At 38.2% G+C, this 14,660-nt stretch overlaps 2 protein-coding genes across 5 annotated transcripts in view; one reads left to right on the top strand and one right to left on the bottom strand.

The window, feature by feature from the left end:
• Positions 1 to 2,021: 2,021 nt before the first annotated feature.
• Positions 2,022 to 4,878, bottom strand: LOC126379594 (uncharacterized). Its single transcript, XM_050028410.1, has 3 exons — positions 4,750 to 4,878; positions 4,205 to 4,356; positions 2,022 to 2,917 (listed from the first exon to the last, which is right to left on the bottom strand). Exons 2-3 carry the CDS (start codon positions 4,341 to 4,343, stop codon positions 2,382 to 2,384), a joined length of 675 nt encoding a protein of 224 aa, XP_049884367.1. The 5' UTR covers positions 4,344 to 4,356; positions 4,750 to 4,878; the 3' UTR covers positions 2,022 to 2,381.
• A 4,807-nt stretch (positions 4,879 to 9,685) lies between these two features.
• LOC126379420 (leishmanolysin-like peptidase) overlaps positions 9,686 to 14,660 on the top strand; it is a 254,652-nt gene continuing 249,677 nt past the window's right edge. For all 4 annotated transcript variants that reach the window (XR_007568328.1, XR_007568329.1, XM_050028171.1 and 1 more), the window contains exon 1: positions 9,686 to 9,936. Coding sequence is in view for 2 of the 4 variants with exons in the window: in XM_050028171.1 (XP_049884128.1) it covers positions 9,790 to 9,936 (147 nt within the window). In the remaining 2 variants the exon portion in view is untranslated. The remainder of the gene's footprint in view (positions 9,937 to 14,660) is intronic.

Here is a 14,660-nt window from a genome sequence, read left to right as displayed (position 1 = left end):
ACGCGCAGGTTGTGCCGATGTTTTTGGTCACTTAAAGTGTTAATCTATACGGCCACCTTGAACATCCCTAATTATTGGACATTCTGGACGTTGGTAATTTTCCGTCGCTTTTGTTTTTTTTTTAATTATTTTCATTTCTATACTTTTGCGATAGAAAATTCCACTTGATATTAACTTAGAATAATGAGCTAAATCATCCCTCTCAGCATTCGTTACGATGTCATTAACACCTTGTATGTATACCTTGACTGTCACTATTTGCTTTTGATTGTATTATTGCGTAGCTTTCTAGCTCATTGCTATGCTAATCACACATAAGTTACATAAAGTCAGTCAGTGTGTCGTACGGTCGTATGCGTGCTAAATTTATAATCAGGTAAGTACCTATCAGTGGACATTTCGAAATAAAACTATTGCACGTAAAAATTGTTTTTATAGCACTCACCATTTATTTACTACTATAGCACCCCTGCTCACAAAGAGCTATTCAAAATTCTAGATGAAGTAAATTAATTTCATCTTTTTTGGAGTTATGTATACGTTTTTTTACCTTTGATGGGTTTGCTCTAAAAATAAATAAAATACCAGATAAAATTTTGAATTTGCCAGAAAATAAATTTAAAGCTCATGTGGAGCTTACTTTATGTAAAAAAGCTTATTATAAGATTAATGTTTACCAAAATGATAAAAATGTCGGTATTGAATGTGTTTTTCTAGTTATTAAATAACTTATAATGTATGATTTTCATAATGATTTTTTAACATTTCTACAAAGAGAATCAGGTCCAAATTATGATGGTAGGGAGTACTATTTCATACGAGTTTATTGACATTAGTTACAAACTGAAGTATGCAAGCATTCCCCAGATAATAGGTATTTTCAAAACGTCAAGCTAGCGGGATCAAAGAACTACCTTTATAACTTTGGAACCGTTGAAGTACTACTTTCGGTATTTTGCAGGGGGTGAGTACTATTTCGATACTATTTTTTGGCGTTTAAATCAAAGCGAAAGACCTTGTCGATAACTCTCGCCAAATTTCGCTCACCGTCAAGCTAGCAAGTGCAATAAAACATGGCTATAAATCCAGAACCGTGATGGTACTAATTTTTTTACAACAGGTACTATTTTTTTCAATAAGAGTACTATTTTTTGGTATGGTCAAATTATTTTTTCGTGCCCATTTTTTTTTTGAGGCCGCTAGCTTGACGCACACCCTTTTTCGTAACTTTACAAATATGGTTGTCTTTGTAAAGAATACAACCTTGATCTGATTATTTGATAATAATAAAAAAGTTAAAGTTGAGTACGAAGACTTGCAGCAGATAGTAATCTTCACTTTGTCGTAGACTGTGTAATGAAAATAAATAAAACGCTGGTTATTTTGTCCACTTCGTGAATTTAAAAAGTAATAATTTTAATTTTTTAAAAGGTATTTTAACATTGCAATTATTGTCAACAACTCAAACTCGGCTAACACAGTTGGTTCGACCATTATAGACGGCGATACTGCTCACCACCTATCCCTTTGGTCTAACAGAAAGCTCGGTGGGGCTCACGAATATATCCCACTTGGGGTAGTCAGAGGTACATCCATCTCAAGATGAACTAAGTACCCGCACCTCACCAAGATTTCTGTTAGACCAACGTGGTGAGCCGTTTATAATGGTCGAGCCAACTGTGTTAGTGAACATTACACTTCATCATCATCATCACCAGCCCATTAACGTCCCCACTGCTGGGGCACGGGCCTTCCCTATGGATGGATAGGGAGATCGGGCCTTAAACCACTTCGCGGGTTGGTGGTTATTAACGACTGCTAATGCAGCCGGGACCAACGGCTTAACGTGCCTTCCGAAGCACGGAGGAGCTCGAGATGAAAACGTTTTTTTTGTGGTCACCCATCCTATGACCCTTTCATTTTTTTTTTCATTTCATTTTTTTTTCAAATTAATATCTCATTGGTGCAAGTGCGGTACCGGGGTTCGAAGGTCGAACCAGTGCCCCTCAGTGTGAGAAGCAAGTCGGTAAACCACAGGACTACAGGTGACTTCAATATAAACGTAACAATTCATATTAACAATTTATATTAGAGTTAATAATTACTATGGCGATAGAACTCTAAAAAAGAGACTTCCCTATTTGCTGAATAGTTTGCCTGAGACCATCCGTCTAGAACCAAATAAAAGTAAATATAAAAAAATACTTAAACAACACCTTCTAGACTCTTGTCCTAGCTAACTTATTATTGTATGTTATTAATTGACTCCTGCAGACAAACTGTTTAAACAGTTTTGCAGGGCATTGATAATTGTATTTTTAGTATTAAGATTTAATAAAATAAATAAATAAAAAAATAAATAATATTAATTGTCCTAGTTCTTATTCAAACGACTCAACTTTAATGTCTTTAACAATATTATTATACACTAATTCCTCCGCATCATTTACAATCTTGAATACTTCCCGTTTAACGCGAATTTGGACGTCTTCGGGAAAATTTTTGACAGTCTCTCCCATATTTAAAAAAAAACTAACAACCTTGTCTTGAGGCTGTTTTGGCGCGTAACTTACTTCACAATCATTTTGACGTATTGAATTTAGGTTAGGTTCTAGCGTTTCTGAGCTTTCGTATTTTCGTTTTTTTGTACGTTTAACATTATTGCTTTGTGAAGACCCAATACTGGATTCTGGGGTACTGATTCCTTCGCTAATATTGACGTCTAGGGACTCTGGTGGAATGTCTTTTACTTTTTCTCCTTTGTTTAACTCTAAATAAGGGTTAAGGAAATGTAGTAGTTTTTCGTGTCGCGGGCATTTTATCATTTTGGCGCCCTGACTACTTTTTCTTCTTCGTAGCTTCCTCGCTCTTCTGTAGTTATCTCTTATGCGCTTCCATCTGGCTTTGCATTTATCGGCTGAAATATAAATTAGGTAGGGGAAGGCCGGGCATAGTGGATACCTTAAGGTATTTAAGGTTATAGCAGAAAAGGTTTACAATACAAAAACAAAATAATTATCAGAAATCAATCTTTATTTATTGCTCTTACAAATACGAACTTCAGTAACCAAGAATATTTAAACAATAATCAACTGCAGTTCAAATAAAAAAAAATACGATTGTATTCGCTTTGCCCGGTACCCCGGGTAAAGCGGATACAGTACTTGGGCAAAGTGAATACCCATAATCAGACTCTGAAAATATAGAAATAACTTTGATTAACTGAAACAAATAACTTTTATTGACCATAAAATTATAAAATTAAGATTGGCAATTGTCACAGGTATACCCTTATGTGCCATCAAAAACAGAACAATTTTCGTGACACCATTGTTGACAAATGTCACATCGAATCCAATTTTCAATTAGTTTACCGTCTTCTTTTATATATATTTTCTTAATCTTCGGTGAAAACAGTTTTATTTTTATATTTATTCATCAACTGAAACTAGTAAAAGACCTTTTTAGATAATAAGTCATCAGTGGATATGGTATCCACTTTGCCCTACTCACTTTGCCCCACTAGGTAAATTTTGAGGTTAACACATTTCATGCAAAAACGAATAATTCTGACTTTCTGTTAATTATACCATAAAAACCTACTTTGGTATGCTACTGAATTAAGACATTCCTAAGAATCAAGAACAAGTAATATAGGAGAATTAATCAATGTACTTACCGCGTAAAATCAATCTTTTATTTACGAAAACACAAATCTCCACTCCGCGGATGGGACACGACGCGGCCTCTCGCTTCTATGTTTGCCGCGTATTAATCCAAGATGGCCCGACGTAACAGTAGTGGTGTGTTGAATTAACATCTAATATTTTAGGAGTAGTGGAGAGTATTCGCTTTGCCCGGGGTATTCACTTTGCCCAGCCTTCCCCTACCCGTGACCACACCCCGGGCACTTCTAACAAAAATCTCATTCTTACCGCATAAGTCCTCTGCTGGACTGGGAGTAAAGAAAAAACATAAGATGCATTCAGCGGGCTTAGCACCGTAAGCGCGCGACTCTTTCTCGTGTTGACATACGTCACTCTCTCACAGTACTGCACAGAAAGAGACAGACGATCTCTGTCCCGACGAGAAAGAGTCGCGTGCTTACCGGTTGTTCCGGTTGATTGAGGGGAGACCTGTGCCCAGCAGTGGGACGTATATAGGCTGTTTATGTATGTATGTAATAATCGTCTGTCTGCCATACCCGAGACACTCATCATACGTCCAATTTCCCTCCACACCTCTTCCCTCCTGTGGTGGTCGTCATATCGACGGTCGTGTATGTCGTACAGCTCCCTATGGTCTTGCACAAGGCCGATCAGCTTTTCCTCATCCATTGACATCTGGTTTGATCACCTGGTGATACGTACAGTCAGAAGCAAATAGTTAAAAATAGTGACAATCAAGGTACCTACTTATACATATATTAAAAACACATAATAACGGGTTCTTACCGCGTTTAAAGCAGGGATATGAGACTCCCGATATTTCGACACTGTTGCAAGTGCCATGATCACGGGATGACGTTATTATGTGTTGTAATTATGATACCTAATAACCGCATAAACTTAAAACAACTTATACATATACGAATGTCCAATAATGACGGACGTTCAGGGTGGTATAGATAGTAACACTCTAAGTGACCAAAAACATCGGCACAACCTGCGTGTTCAAAAAGTTGACAACAACCTAATCTCAGTTATCTATTAACAGGATTTAATAAAAAAGTAATAAGAATGAACTCACCAATCGCATAAAATGTCGCTTCGTGCGCATTTATCCGTTCACTACGGCACACTGCGGCGCGGGACGGGCCGGAGAACATCGGGTCGGATCGGGGAACATCGGGCCGCATCGGTTCGGAAGTCTCCGCGCTCCGCGTAACCGGAGTTCTTTAAAAAAAACCGAAAAAACCGGGTACCCGGTTCTGACTTTCAGAACCGAAAAGACCGGTGCCTAAAATATGGCCGGTTCTCGATGCCCTATGCCGAAGATTCTACTCTACGTACTAAAGTACATTTCAGAAATGTGCTTTATAAAATACCTAAGAACTTTTTGCTGTATGCTCTATGCCATTAGTGCCAAAGAGTAGAATATTCTGCATCTCTATAAAAGAGACATCTATCGCTTTTCAGCTAGGTAATGTGAGTTTTTTTGACGTGGCTATTGTAGATTTGCCGCAAACGGCACTAACTACTTGGCCGGACAAATGGGAAGCGCTGAGGGCTCTCAACATTTTGAATAATCACATTCAGATGTGATTTTTCTCGCTGTAGACACGCTAGTTTCTTTGTTTCAAGACCACTTTGATGGTCTTAATATTGAACATAACTTAAATGAGGGTCTTTCCAGGTTACGTTCCCCAAAAACAATATAGATGGCGTTGTGCAGTTTTAATATGTAATTTACCTATTTTCTCATTGCTCGGGTACATAATTAATTTTACAAAAATACAATGTAAATGGTAGAAGCATTTATAAAAATAATTTTTGGATCGCATTATGTTGTTACCTATAGGTAGGCTCTTTATTTTGATCAGAATAATAATGGGCGGAAGATGTAATTGTGCCTAAGTGTTATAATTAAAAAGGGTTAGGTATCTTAACATTTTATAGGTACCCAAAAACAAAGATAAAAGATGCATAGGTATGTATGTTATCCATGAAATAAGAAAGATATCTCTGTACAGCGCCATCTATATTGTTTTAAAAAATCACATCAAAATGTGATTTTTCAAAATGGCGTTTAAGGGTTTTTTTTATCCTTACAGTGAGTTTTATTTTATAAAGCTTTCAATTCTTAATGTTGATGTTCCAAATCTGAATTTAATTAAACTCGTGTTTTGTTTAAGTTACAGAAATGCTTAAAATTCTGAGAAATTGTGATGTGAAGCTCTTTGTGTTTGTTATCTCACTCATAAACTGCGTCCCCTTCTATCAAATGTTTAATTTGTAAGATGAAGAGAGACAGCCATAGTGAGGATCTGCAAACAAACATCACTTCAGCGTGTTCATATCGTCACTGAAAAGGCACATATACAGGGTGGCCCAGAAGTTCAGGTTCAAAATGAAAAATTAGAAAGAGGGGCTCATTAGCTACCAGAAACACCCCCATGTATGTTCAGCAATTATTTACGGTTTAGGAGATATGACCCATTTTGTACCTTTTTCTAGATTTTCTGCCTTTCTTCAGAAATAATCATTTTGTCGCTATCCCTTTCTTAATAATTATTTTATTTTACTTCACAACTATGCCTAAGTCTGTGTACCGCTCAATCAAAGATAAATCAAAGTCAAATCAAAGATAAAAAAAAGTTATCGGAAGTCAAAGTGAGAATTCGACCAAAATTGTTACAGTTGTTAATATTTCGCCGAAGAATAATAAACACATGAGATTGTCATGGACCCTGAAAGTATTTCTAAAAACTGCTCCACTTAATAGGCTTTTAGAAACATTCAAAAAAAGTACCCTTAATACGGGCAATATATATATATATATATATATATATATATATATATATATATATATATATATATATATATATATATACCGGGTGTTAGTGACATCGTAACGAATACTGAGAGGGATGATTCAGACCATGATTCTGAGTTAATATCTAGTGGAATTTTCCGTCGCAAAATTCATGAAATTTTGAGTTTTGTTTTTAATTATTTTCAATTCCATATTGTGTTTTTAGCTGCATAGAACCCAAATTTCAATAAAAAAAACAATAATGACAAATTATCGAAAATTTTCGATGTAATGGAGACAACAGCTGCTCGAACGGGTCAACGGCCACACGCACCGAGCCGCGCGCCCCGCTCCGCACGTCCCGCTCCGCACGCCCCGCGCCGCACGCCGGCGGCGGCGCGGCGGCGCGGGCGGCACGGCCTACAAAGTAGGCACTACGAACCGATCCTATTTCTTTCTCTGTCTATCGTAAATTTATAAATTTATTTTATTCTTATTCTTAAATGGACGGATAATCAACAGGCATAAAATTTATGGAATACACGTCAATTTTAAGCAGAAATCTAAAACAACCGACAGAATTAAGTTGACAGCACACGTCAAACGGTTTGCATACCAGCGAGATACCTTTTTGATTCGACCGGGTTATTCATTTATTTACTCATAGGAATCGGGGCCATTATCTACCTAAAACAGTTGAAACAGTAAATAATTGTATTCTTTGTTGTCATTAGAATAACTAACAACCAACTAACACAACCACCACAGATTAGGTAATTAGTTACCTACTATGTCAACCATCCACCAACTTAGTATGTAAGTACCTACGCAAAACCTCGCTACACAAAAATCGAGCGAGATCGCGTCTAGAATTGGGCGGACACTCCGCCAGAGTGTTGCCTATCGATATTCTATCGATACCTAGTTAAAAAAAACCAATAGTAGGTACCTATCGATAGATCTTTTAGATCAATACCCATTATTATTACAAAGCAAGACCTATCGGTACTATCGCTAGTATCGATCTAAATGTACTATCACTACTTTCGATAGTTTAGACAATTTCCAAGTTCAACAATTGATAATCTACCTATCGATAGTTCGGCAACTCCGCCGCGTAGGCAATGTCGGCATGTTCAAAGAAAAAAATTGTCCGAGAGGAGTGATCTTATTTTTCTTGTTACATGTTGGTACCGAGGTACTAAGTACTAAGTTATTCATGGTTTTAAATCTCATTGTTAAATCATCAGTAAAGAACTAATTAAACCTATCCTGTTCTGTGTACAATATTCATGTAACGGCTACGTGCTTACATAAGTACCTAGTAGACGGGAGCAACGACTTAACGTACCTTCCGAAGCACGGATCAGTCCGAAGACAATCAGGTGATCAGCCTGTAACGTCCCAACCAAAGGCCTTATAAACAGATTTTTGTGATATGTCCCCACCGGAATACGAACCCGGACCCTCCGCATCCCATCGCTCAACCACTGGACCACATAGGCCAAGAAGGTTCTAAGACATAATTAAAGGATCCTGGGACGCAAGACCTCCGAGTTAGGGCTTGTTTGATCTGTCTTGATGGATACTCGGTCGTGAATAGCCTCACGGAACAAGGGCAACGCGCGCCAATAAAGTAGACATTACGAACAGATACTAGGTATTTCTTTGAGTTGATAGGTATCAAGTGAAGTTTCCTGTCGCAAAATCCATAAAAAAATTAGATTTTTTTCAGTCCCATATTGTGTTTTAAGCTGCATAGAACGCACATTTAAAATAAACAAATAAAAATTACTAATTATTAAATTTTATCAATGTCATCAATAATAATAATAACGTATCTACAACTTCAGCTATGCGCAGGTGAATAGCCGGCGCACGGGTCAAGGGCAACGCTCGCCAATAAAGTAGGCATACGAACAGATACTATTTCTTTCTCTGTCACTTGCACCATAAACATACTTCTCTCTCTCTGTCTAGTCGTCGGCTCGACTCGGCCGCGGCCGGCGCGTCGTCGGCGCGCCTTTGATGCTTTGCGCTAACGCCGCCGCGCGCTTCCGCTCAGTCGAATACTAAGCTTGACCCGAATCGCGTGATGTTTTTCGAGGATATTTTTTTCGTGTTTGTGAGTGTTTGTTTCATTCTGTAAATGAGTAGTGTCGACTATGATGATAGATCATAGACCATTTACTGCGCAAAAGTATGGAAGATTGTTGATGTTTATTAAAGAGCAAGGTGTTGTGTTTGTGAGTGCGTGTGATACCTACCTACCGCGGAGGAAACGCGATGTTGCATACCTACGTGACGTGACATGTTCTAGGGTACCTACCTAGGTACTTCATCCGAAGGAATAACAATTAAGGTAAGGCAAGAGTAGGGTTTTTATTGTTAATAAGTTAGGAACGTTTTAATAACTGGTAGGTAGGTACCGTGCGTGAAAAATCGTGGCAGTAGGTGTTTTACTTCAACAAACAACATTTTTAAACGTTGAACCACTAAGCATCTAAATACAAGAGAATGAAAACTCCTACCTAGATATCAACATCGTATCACGCACGCGTAACGTAGCCGCGCGTAAGTTTAGCGTCTGTGTGGCGCGTTGTTCGACTTACATTGCGGCACAGTAAAAATTGAAAATCTTAATTAAACATTTGCGACAAGAAAAACACCCACCATCATTTTTAGTACAATAAAATAGGCGTTCCATTTTTTTTTTCGTTACGATGTCACTAACACCCTGTATATCTTAGTTTTCATATTTCTGATAAAATTATAGACGGGAGTTGTCAAGCGTATGCGTTCCCCTCTGCCGAAGTACGTGAACGATCGGTTCGTCTTTTGTTATTTTTATGACGGTTTTGTTTTGATTTGCGTTTATAGAGACGTTGATTTTTTATTTTGAGTGTGCGGCGGTGTGTGCATTTTAAGTGCGTACATATAAAGCCGAAAACTGGGGGAGTAGAGTGACGAATAAAACCTGGATTGAAATAAGCTTGTCTACTGTAACGTTTTTTTTTTACAAAAATCATATCCGAAAATCATTTTTCTCGAAAAGGCGCTCGTGAACACGGTTTATTTAGAGGCGACAATAATTGTATTGTTTACTTAGGGCAAACTGAAGCGATGCGCGCAGCGCCAGCTGTGCCGACCGGTCTTTCCTACTGCCTCCATTCACTCCCCGCCTCACTCATTCATTTAGTTTTATCGCGAAACTCACAAAGATTAGACGCGTTGTCATGTTTAATAACAATCTGTATTGTTGCTATAATGTAAACAAACAATATTTCTAAGTGAACAACTTAGTACTTTCGCACGATGTCGAAAACAGTGTTGAAGTGTGTGTTTGTGATCTCCTTTGTGCTTGTGAATGTGTGTGATGTGTTTTCAAAGACATTTGTAAATGAATTAATTACAGAACATCGACATACTCACTGCACCCATGAACACCCGAAGGAAGATCAAGTAAGTTCCTTTGTCTGAATCTTTTTCAATTAAAAAACAAAAAATATTCTTTTCATTTTTTTCACTTTTTCGCCGAGCGTTTTGAGGTTATGTTCCATTTGTTTTTTAGTTTGTGTTTGTCACTTCGACTGACCAACGATTTTCTTTCACAGTTGGTATTTATGTTAAACTAATTATTTAATTAACAAGCCTAGGTTTCTAAGACGGCATGTGTCATGCTTTCTGAACACATTGTAATAAATCAGCGATTCTTAGCAGGCAATTGTGAAATTTAAAAAGAAAGTTAGATGCATAACTATTAATTATATGAATTTATCTTCTAAACGTTTCATGACTTTTATTATTGTTTGTTTTTCATTTTTGTGTTTTGCCAGTGACTTTTTAGTCATTTTCCGCACTATCCAATCTCGCTTATTACATTTCCTATCTAGTTTAATAATTTCTAGGGTAGAGTCAGGATCTTATTTATAGATTAATCGATAATAAATTTTGTTTTATTTATTTTTCCTCGTCTTAAGTTTTAAGGAACTACGTATTAGCTTTTTTTAAGACACAGAAGAGATTCTATGCTGTTTTGCGTGCGAACAAAAAAAAAAGGAACATTCTATAACGTTCAGCTACTTGTCTTCCCGGGCATGTCGTTAAATCCGACAGCGGGATTGTATCCATTCTAACGTGATGGACAATTGCTATGGGCGATAAGCTAATAAGGTTTTTCATATCCATCTTGGCCTCCGCAACCGTGGCCTTGGCAACGGCCACCGTGGTCCAGTGGTTGAGCGCTGTGCTCACGATCCGGAGGTCCCGGGTTCGAATCCCAGTGGGGACAACTCACAAAAATCACTCTTTGATCCCTAGTTTGGTTAGGACATTACAGACTGATCACCTGATAGTCCAAATGTAAAGTGATCTGTGCCTCGGAAGGCACGTAAAGTCGTTGGTCCCGGTTATTACTTACTGATGTAAGTACGTAGTCGTTACATGAGTCATGTCAGGAGCATTTGGCGGCTCAATAATAACCCTGACGCCAGGGTTGATGCGATTGGTAATCCACCTCACAACACATCTTGGGACTCATATAAACCACATCCCAACAGTGACTGCAAGTTGTCTTTGATTGCTTGAGGCTCTGCCCACCCCATTAGGAAGTGTGGGCGTGTGTTTATGTATGGTGTATAACAGCTTAAATATGCGGAAAAAATAAAAAAAGCTGGATTGGGGAGCTAATGAAATGTCGAAAAAACCGACAAGAGAGATTGATACTGTTCATCAGACACGGGTGTCGATCTTAGGACTTCGTGCCTAACGTATCATATTGTACCTGTGGTTCTGCCCACCCCATTAGTGATAATAAGCTTAATTTATTTTAAGCTCGATGAGGTGTGGGTACGGTCACGAGCATTAATATACACTTTGGTACCATATCACATTAACTTTTTTGACAAATTGAACTGTAAGTCTAACTAAATGTCAAATATGTTAGTGCGACAGAGTCCTAAACTGGGTACATGATCTTCCGATGTAGTAGTAGTTTTACAGGCAGTTACATAATATGTAATTTATAATTTTTGACGTTCAAAAAGCGCTAAATATGTAAGCCAATTTCAAAGAATAAATATTTTAATAAATGTTTTCTTTTCATTATTTAATTCTTTTTCTTTTTAGTTTTGCCAACTCTGACGCGTAATGTATGTAACCTATTTTTTTTTCTTGGGTTTTGGCTTCGCGCGGCTTGCGCATTTGCCACTTACAAAGATGGGGAAACGGATTCATAGGAAAAATCATTTTTTTTTTGTTTTGGTTTTCCCTGAAGGGCAAGGTTAAAGGGAACTATACAGCCATGTCTTATGTGTTTTTTTCTTGATGATGATTAACCTCTCATATGCCGAGATACCAGACACAATAGATTTTACATTGTGTCTGGTCGAGATCCGCGTTCCGGCGTTCGAAAGATTAATGAAATGTTGAAAAGTGATGACGATGAATAATGAAACCTAAGCCCCCACCCTCAGAGCAGACTCCTACTCCGAACCCCAAACGAATTAACTCAAAAGACCGCATAAACTTTCGACTTATGAAGCGGTTTGTTGGCAGGAAGCGAAAATAGATAGGTACACTTTGTTTATTGAATATTCCCATATAATAAGTAGAACTATCGCAAATGTTTTCCAACTAACTAAATGCGTTCATTAACTACAAAACACTTATTCAATGAATAAAGCAACCGTCCCGTTTCCGTTCCTGCCAAAAAGTCTAGGAATTTGGTAAAAAAGGATCCTATATAAATAATTTAAAAAAATATAATGATCTACAATGACCTTAAGGGCTCTGTCACACTAGCGTTTTTTTCGGCCCTGGGAAACATTGTTAGTGTGGCAACAGCCTTAACAACTTCATCGTAGTTAATTGAATACCTTAGTAATTAATTACGAGTTGCATTGCAAATTCTACAAGAGTAACTTCTGTTCAAAGAAGTTATAAATAGCATCCAGCTTTCTTTGTAGCTGTTGTATGTACCTATTTATTGTTAGATAATTAAAACAGAAATTCATGTTTGGGTCATATATAATTGATGTCACGTGGTTTCCAGAATTTGTGCCCGGTTAATGGCAATAGGCTTGCCGGCTATAACCACACCCTTCATAAAAACACGTCGTTTACACAGACACTACACATTGACGTTATCGTACACGCGCATATGTGTGTGTGACGTCTGATCTCTGACGCTATACGATTGAAGACTAAAGTAAGACCGAGGGGGTGAGGTAAACCTAGCTCAGCCGCTGGTGGGGAGCGGAGAGTTGCCGTTCCATACGTAGTATTATTCCTAATTCTATCCTATTACACGGGATTGAAACATAGCTGCGAGGAGTGAGTGTACAATACAAAACCTCTGCTTACCCCTTATCTAGATGGAATATCACGTGTGTGTCTCCACCGGGATCCGAACCCGGGACCTCCGGATCCAGAGCCTAACGCTCAACCACTGGACCACGGAGGCCTTATACTTAATAAGCTACATTAATCAAATGCTAGACGGATGTGGTATAATATGAATTTCACACGTTAAATATTGCGGAATAGTCTGCATTAACAATGCCTTGCTCTTGCGCACAATAGCACGACACGTCACTCACGAATGAGTATTGCGAAGTTGGTAACACTGTTCCGTTTTGGCGATTAGCATAACTAATAGCACACCCTGGACATTTCATACAACAACCTGGTTTTACACAGACACTACACATTGACATTATCGTACACGCGCATCTGTGTGTGTGACGTTTGAGGGCTGCCAAATACAATACCAAATTTAACCGTTATTACTTAGATAAGTAAGTAATTACCATATTCATATTCTAAACATTACAACGCAAATAATTGTATTAGCTTTTAAGTCTATATCTGTTTGTTCTTCAAATAAATAATATAATAAGTAGTATATACTACTAACGAAAGATGCTTTTATAATATTCAGTTATTGTTTATTTCTTTATTTACCACACAAATCACGAAAAAGTAATTTAAAAAAAAACACTATTTTTACATATAGCATTTAGCGTAGGTCTTAATTTTATTTCAAACTGATATCATGTTTTGACGAACAATCACCATGAAAAATAAATATTTATAGGCGCCGCGCAGGCGTACCCAGCGCGGGGCGGTTATTGTGGGATTAAATATTCGAATGAGACGAAAGAACATCAGCGTCCAATTTCAAAATTTGAACATATAAACTCACAGCCGCCGTAGTCTAGTGATTAGAGCGTTAGGCTCACGATCTGGAGGTCCGGGTTCGATTCCCGATGGGGACATTGTCGAAATCACTTTGTGAGACTGTCCTTTGTTTGGTAAGGACTTTTCAGGCTTGAATCACCTGATTGTCCGAAAAAGTAAGATGATTCCGTGCTTCGGAGGACACGTTAAGCCGTTGGTCCCGGCTATTAGCCGTACAAACACCTCCACTAACCCGCAGTGGAGCAGCGAGGTGGAGTATGCTCCATACCCCCTCCGGTTGATTGAGAGGAGGCTTGTGCCCAGCAGTGGGACGTATATAGGCTGTTTATGTTATGTATTTATGAACATATAAACTAGCGCGCAGCCTTCACGATTCAAGTCTAAACTATGTTCGAGGGGGGGGGGGGTGAGGTAAACCTAGCTCAGCCGCTGGTGGGGAGCGGAGAGTTGCCGTTCTATACGTAGTATTATTCCTTATTCTATGCTAATAGGCTACTTGAGAACCTATTCCCTGGGGTGTTAAAATGGCCACATCGAAGCAATTCATCTAAGAAAGCAATATTGCTGTTTGACATTTCTTTGCATTGCGCACATACTTTTGTCTATATTTTCCCGTGATTGATGAATGTGGAGGAAGCAAGAGAAGTGTGTCAGGATCGAAGCAAATGGAATTCTATTGTCTCTGCTTACCCCGGTGGGAAATAGGCGTGAGTTTATGTATGTATGTGTATGTTTCCCGTGAAAAACATAACAAAGTAGAAGAAAAAAGTGACAATGGCCCCGATTCCTGCAGACACCGCCTAATTTTATTTTAAGTTATATCCGTCATTTTCATATCCGTCGAAAAGGAAAGGGACGGATGATTCACAGCTCTTCATTTTAGGAAGAATGAGTAAATGAATGAATAACCCGGGCGAATCAAAAGGTACGTCGCTGGTATGCAATCCGTTTGACGTGCTGTCTACTTAACTATGTCGGGTTATTGA

This window comes from Pectinophora gossypiella, chromosome 29 (genome assembly GCF_024362695.1).
Source record: "Pectinophora gossypiella chromosome 29, ilPecGoss1.1, whole genome shotgun sequence".
NCBI classification, from domain to species: Eukaryota; Metazoa; Arthropoda; class Insecta; order Lepidoptera; family Gelechiidae; genus Pectinophora; species Pectinophora gossypiella.
Note: the sequence above shows the minus strand (reverse complement) of the source record. Positions and strands in the feature narration are given on the sequence as shown.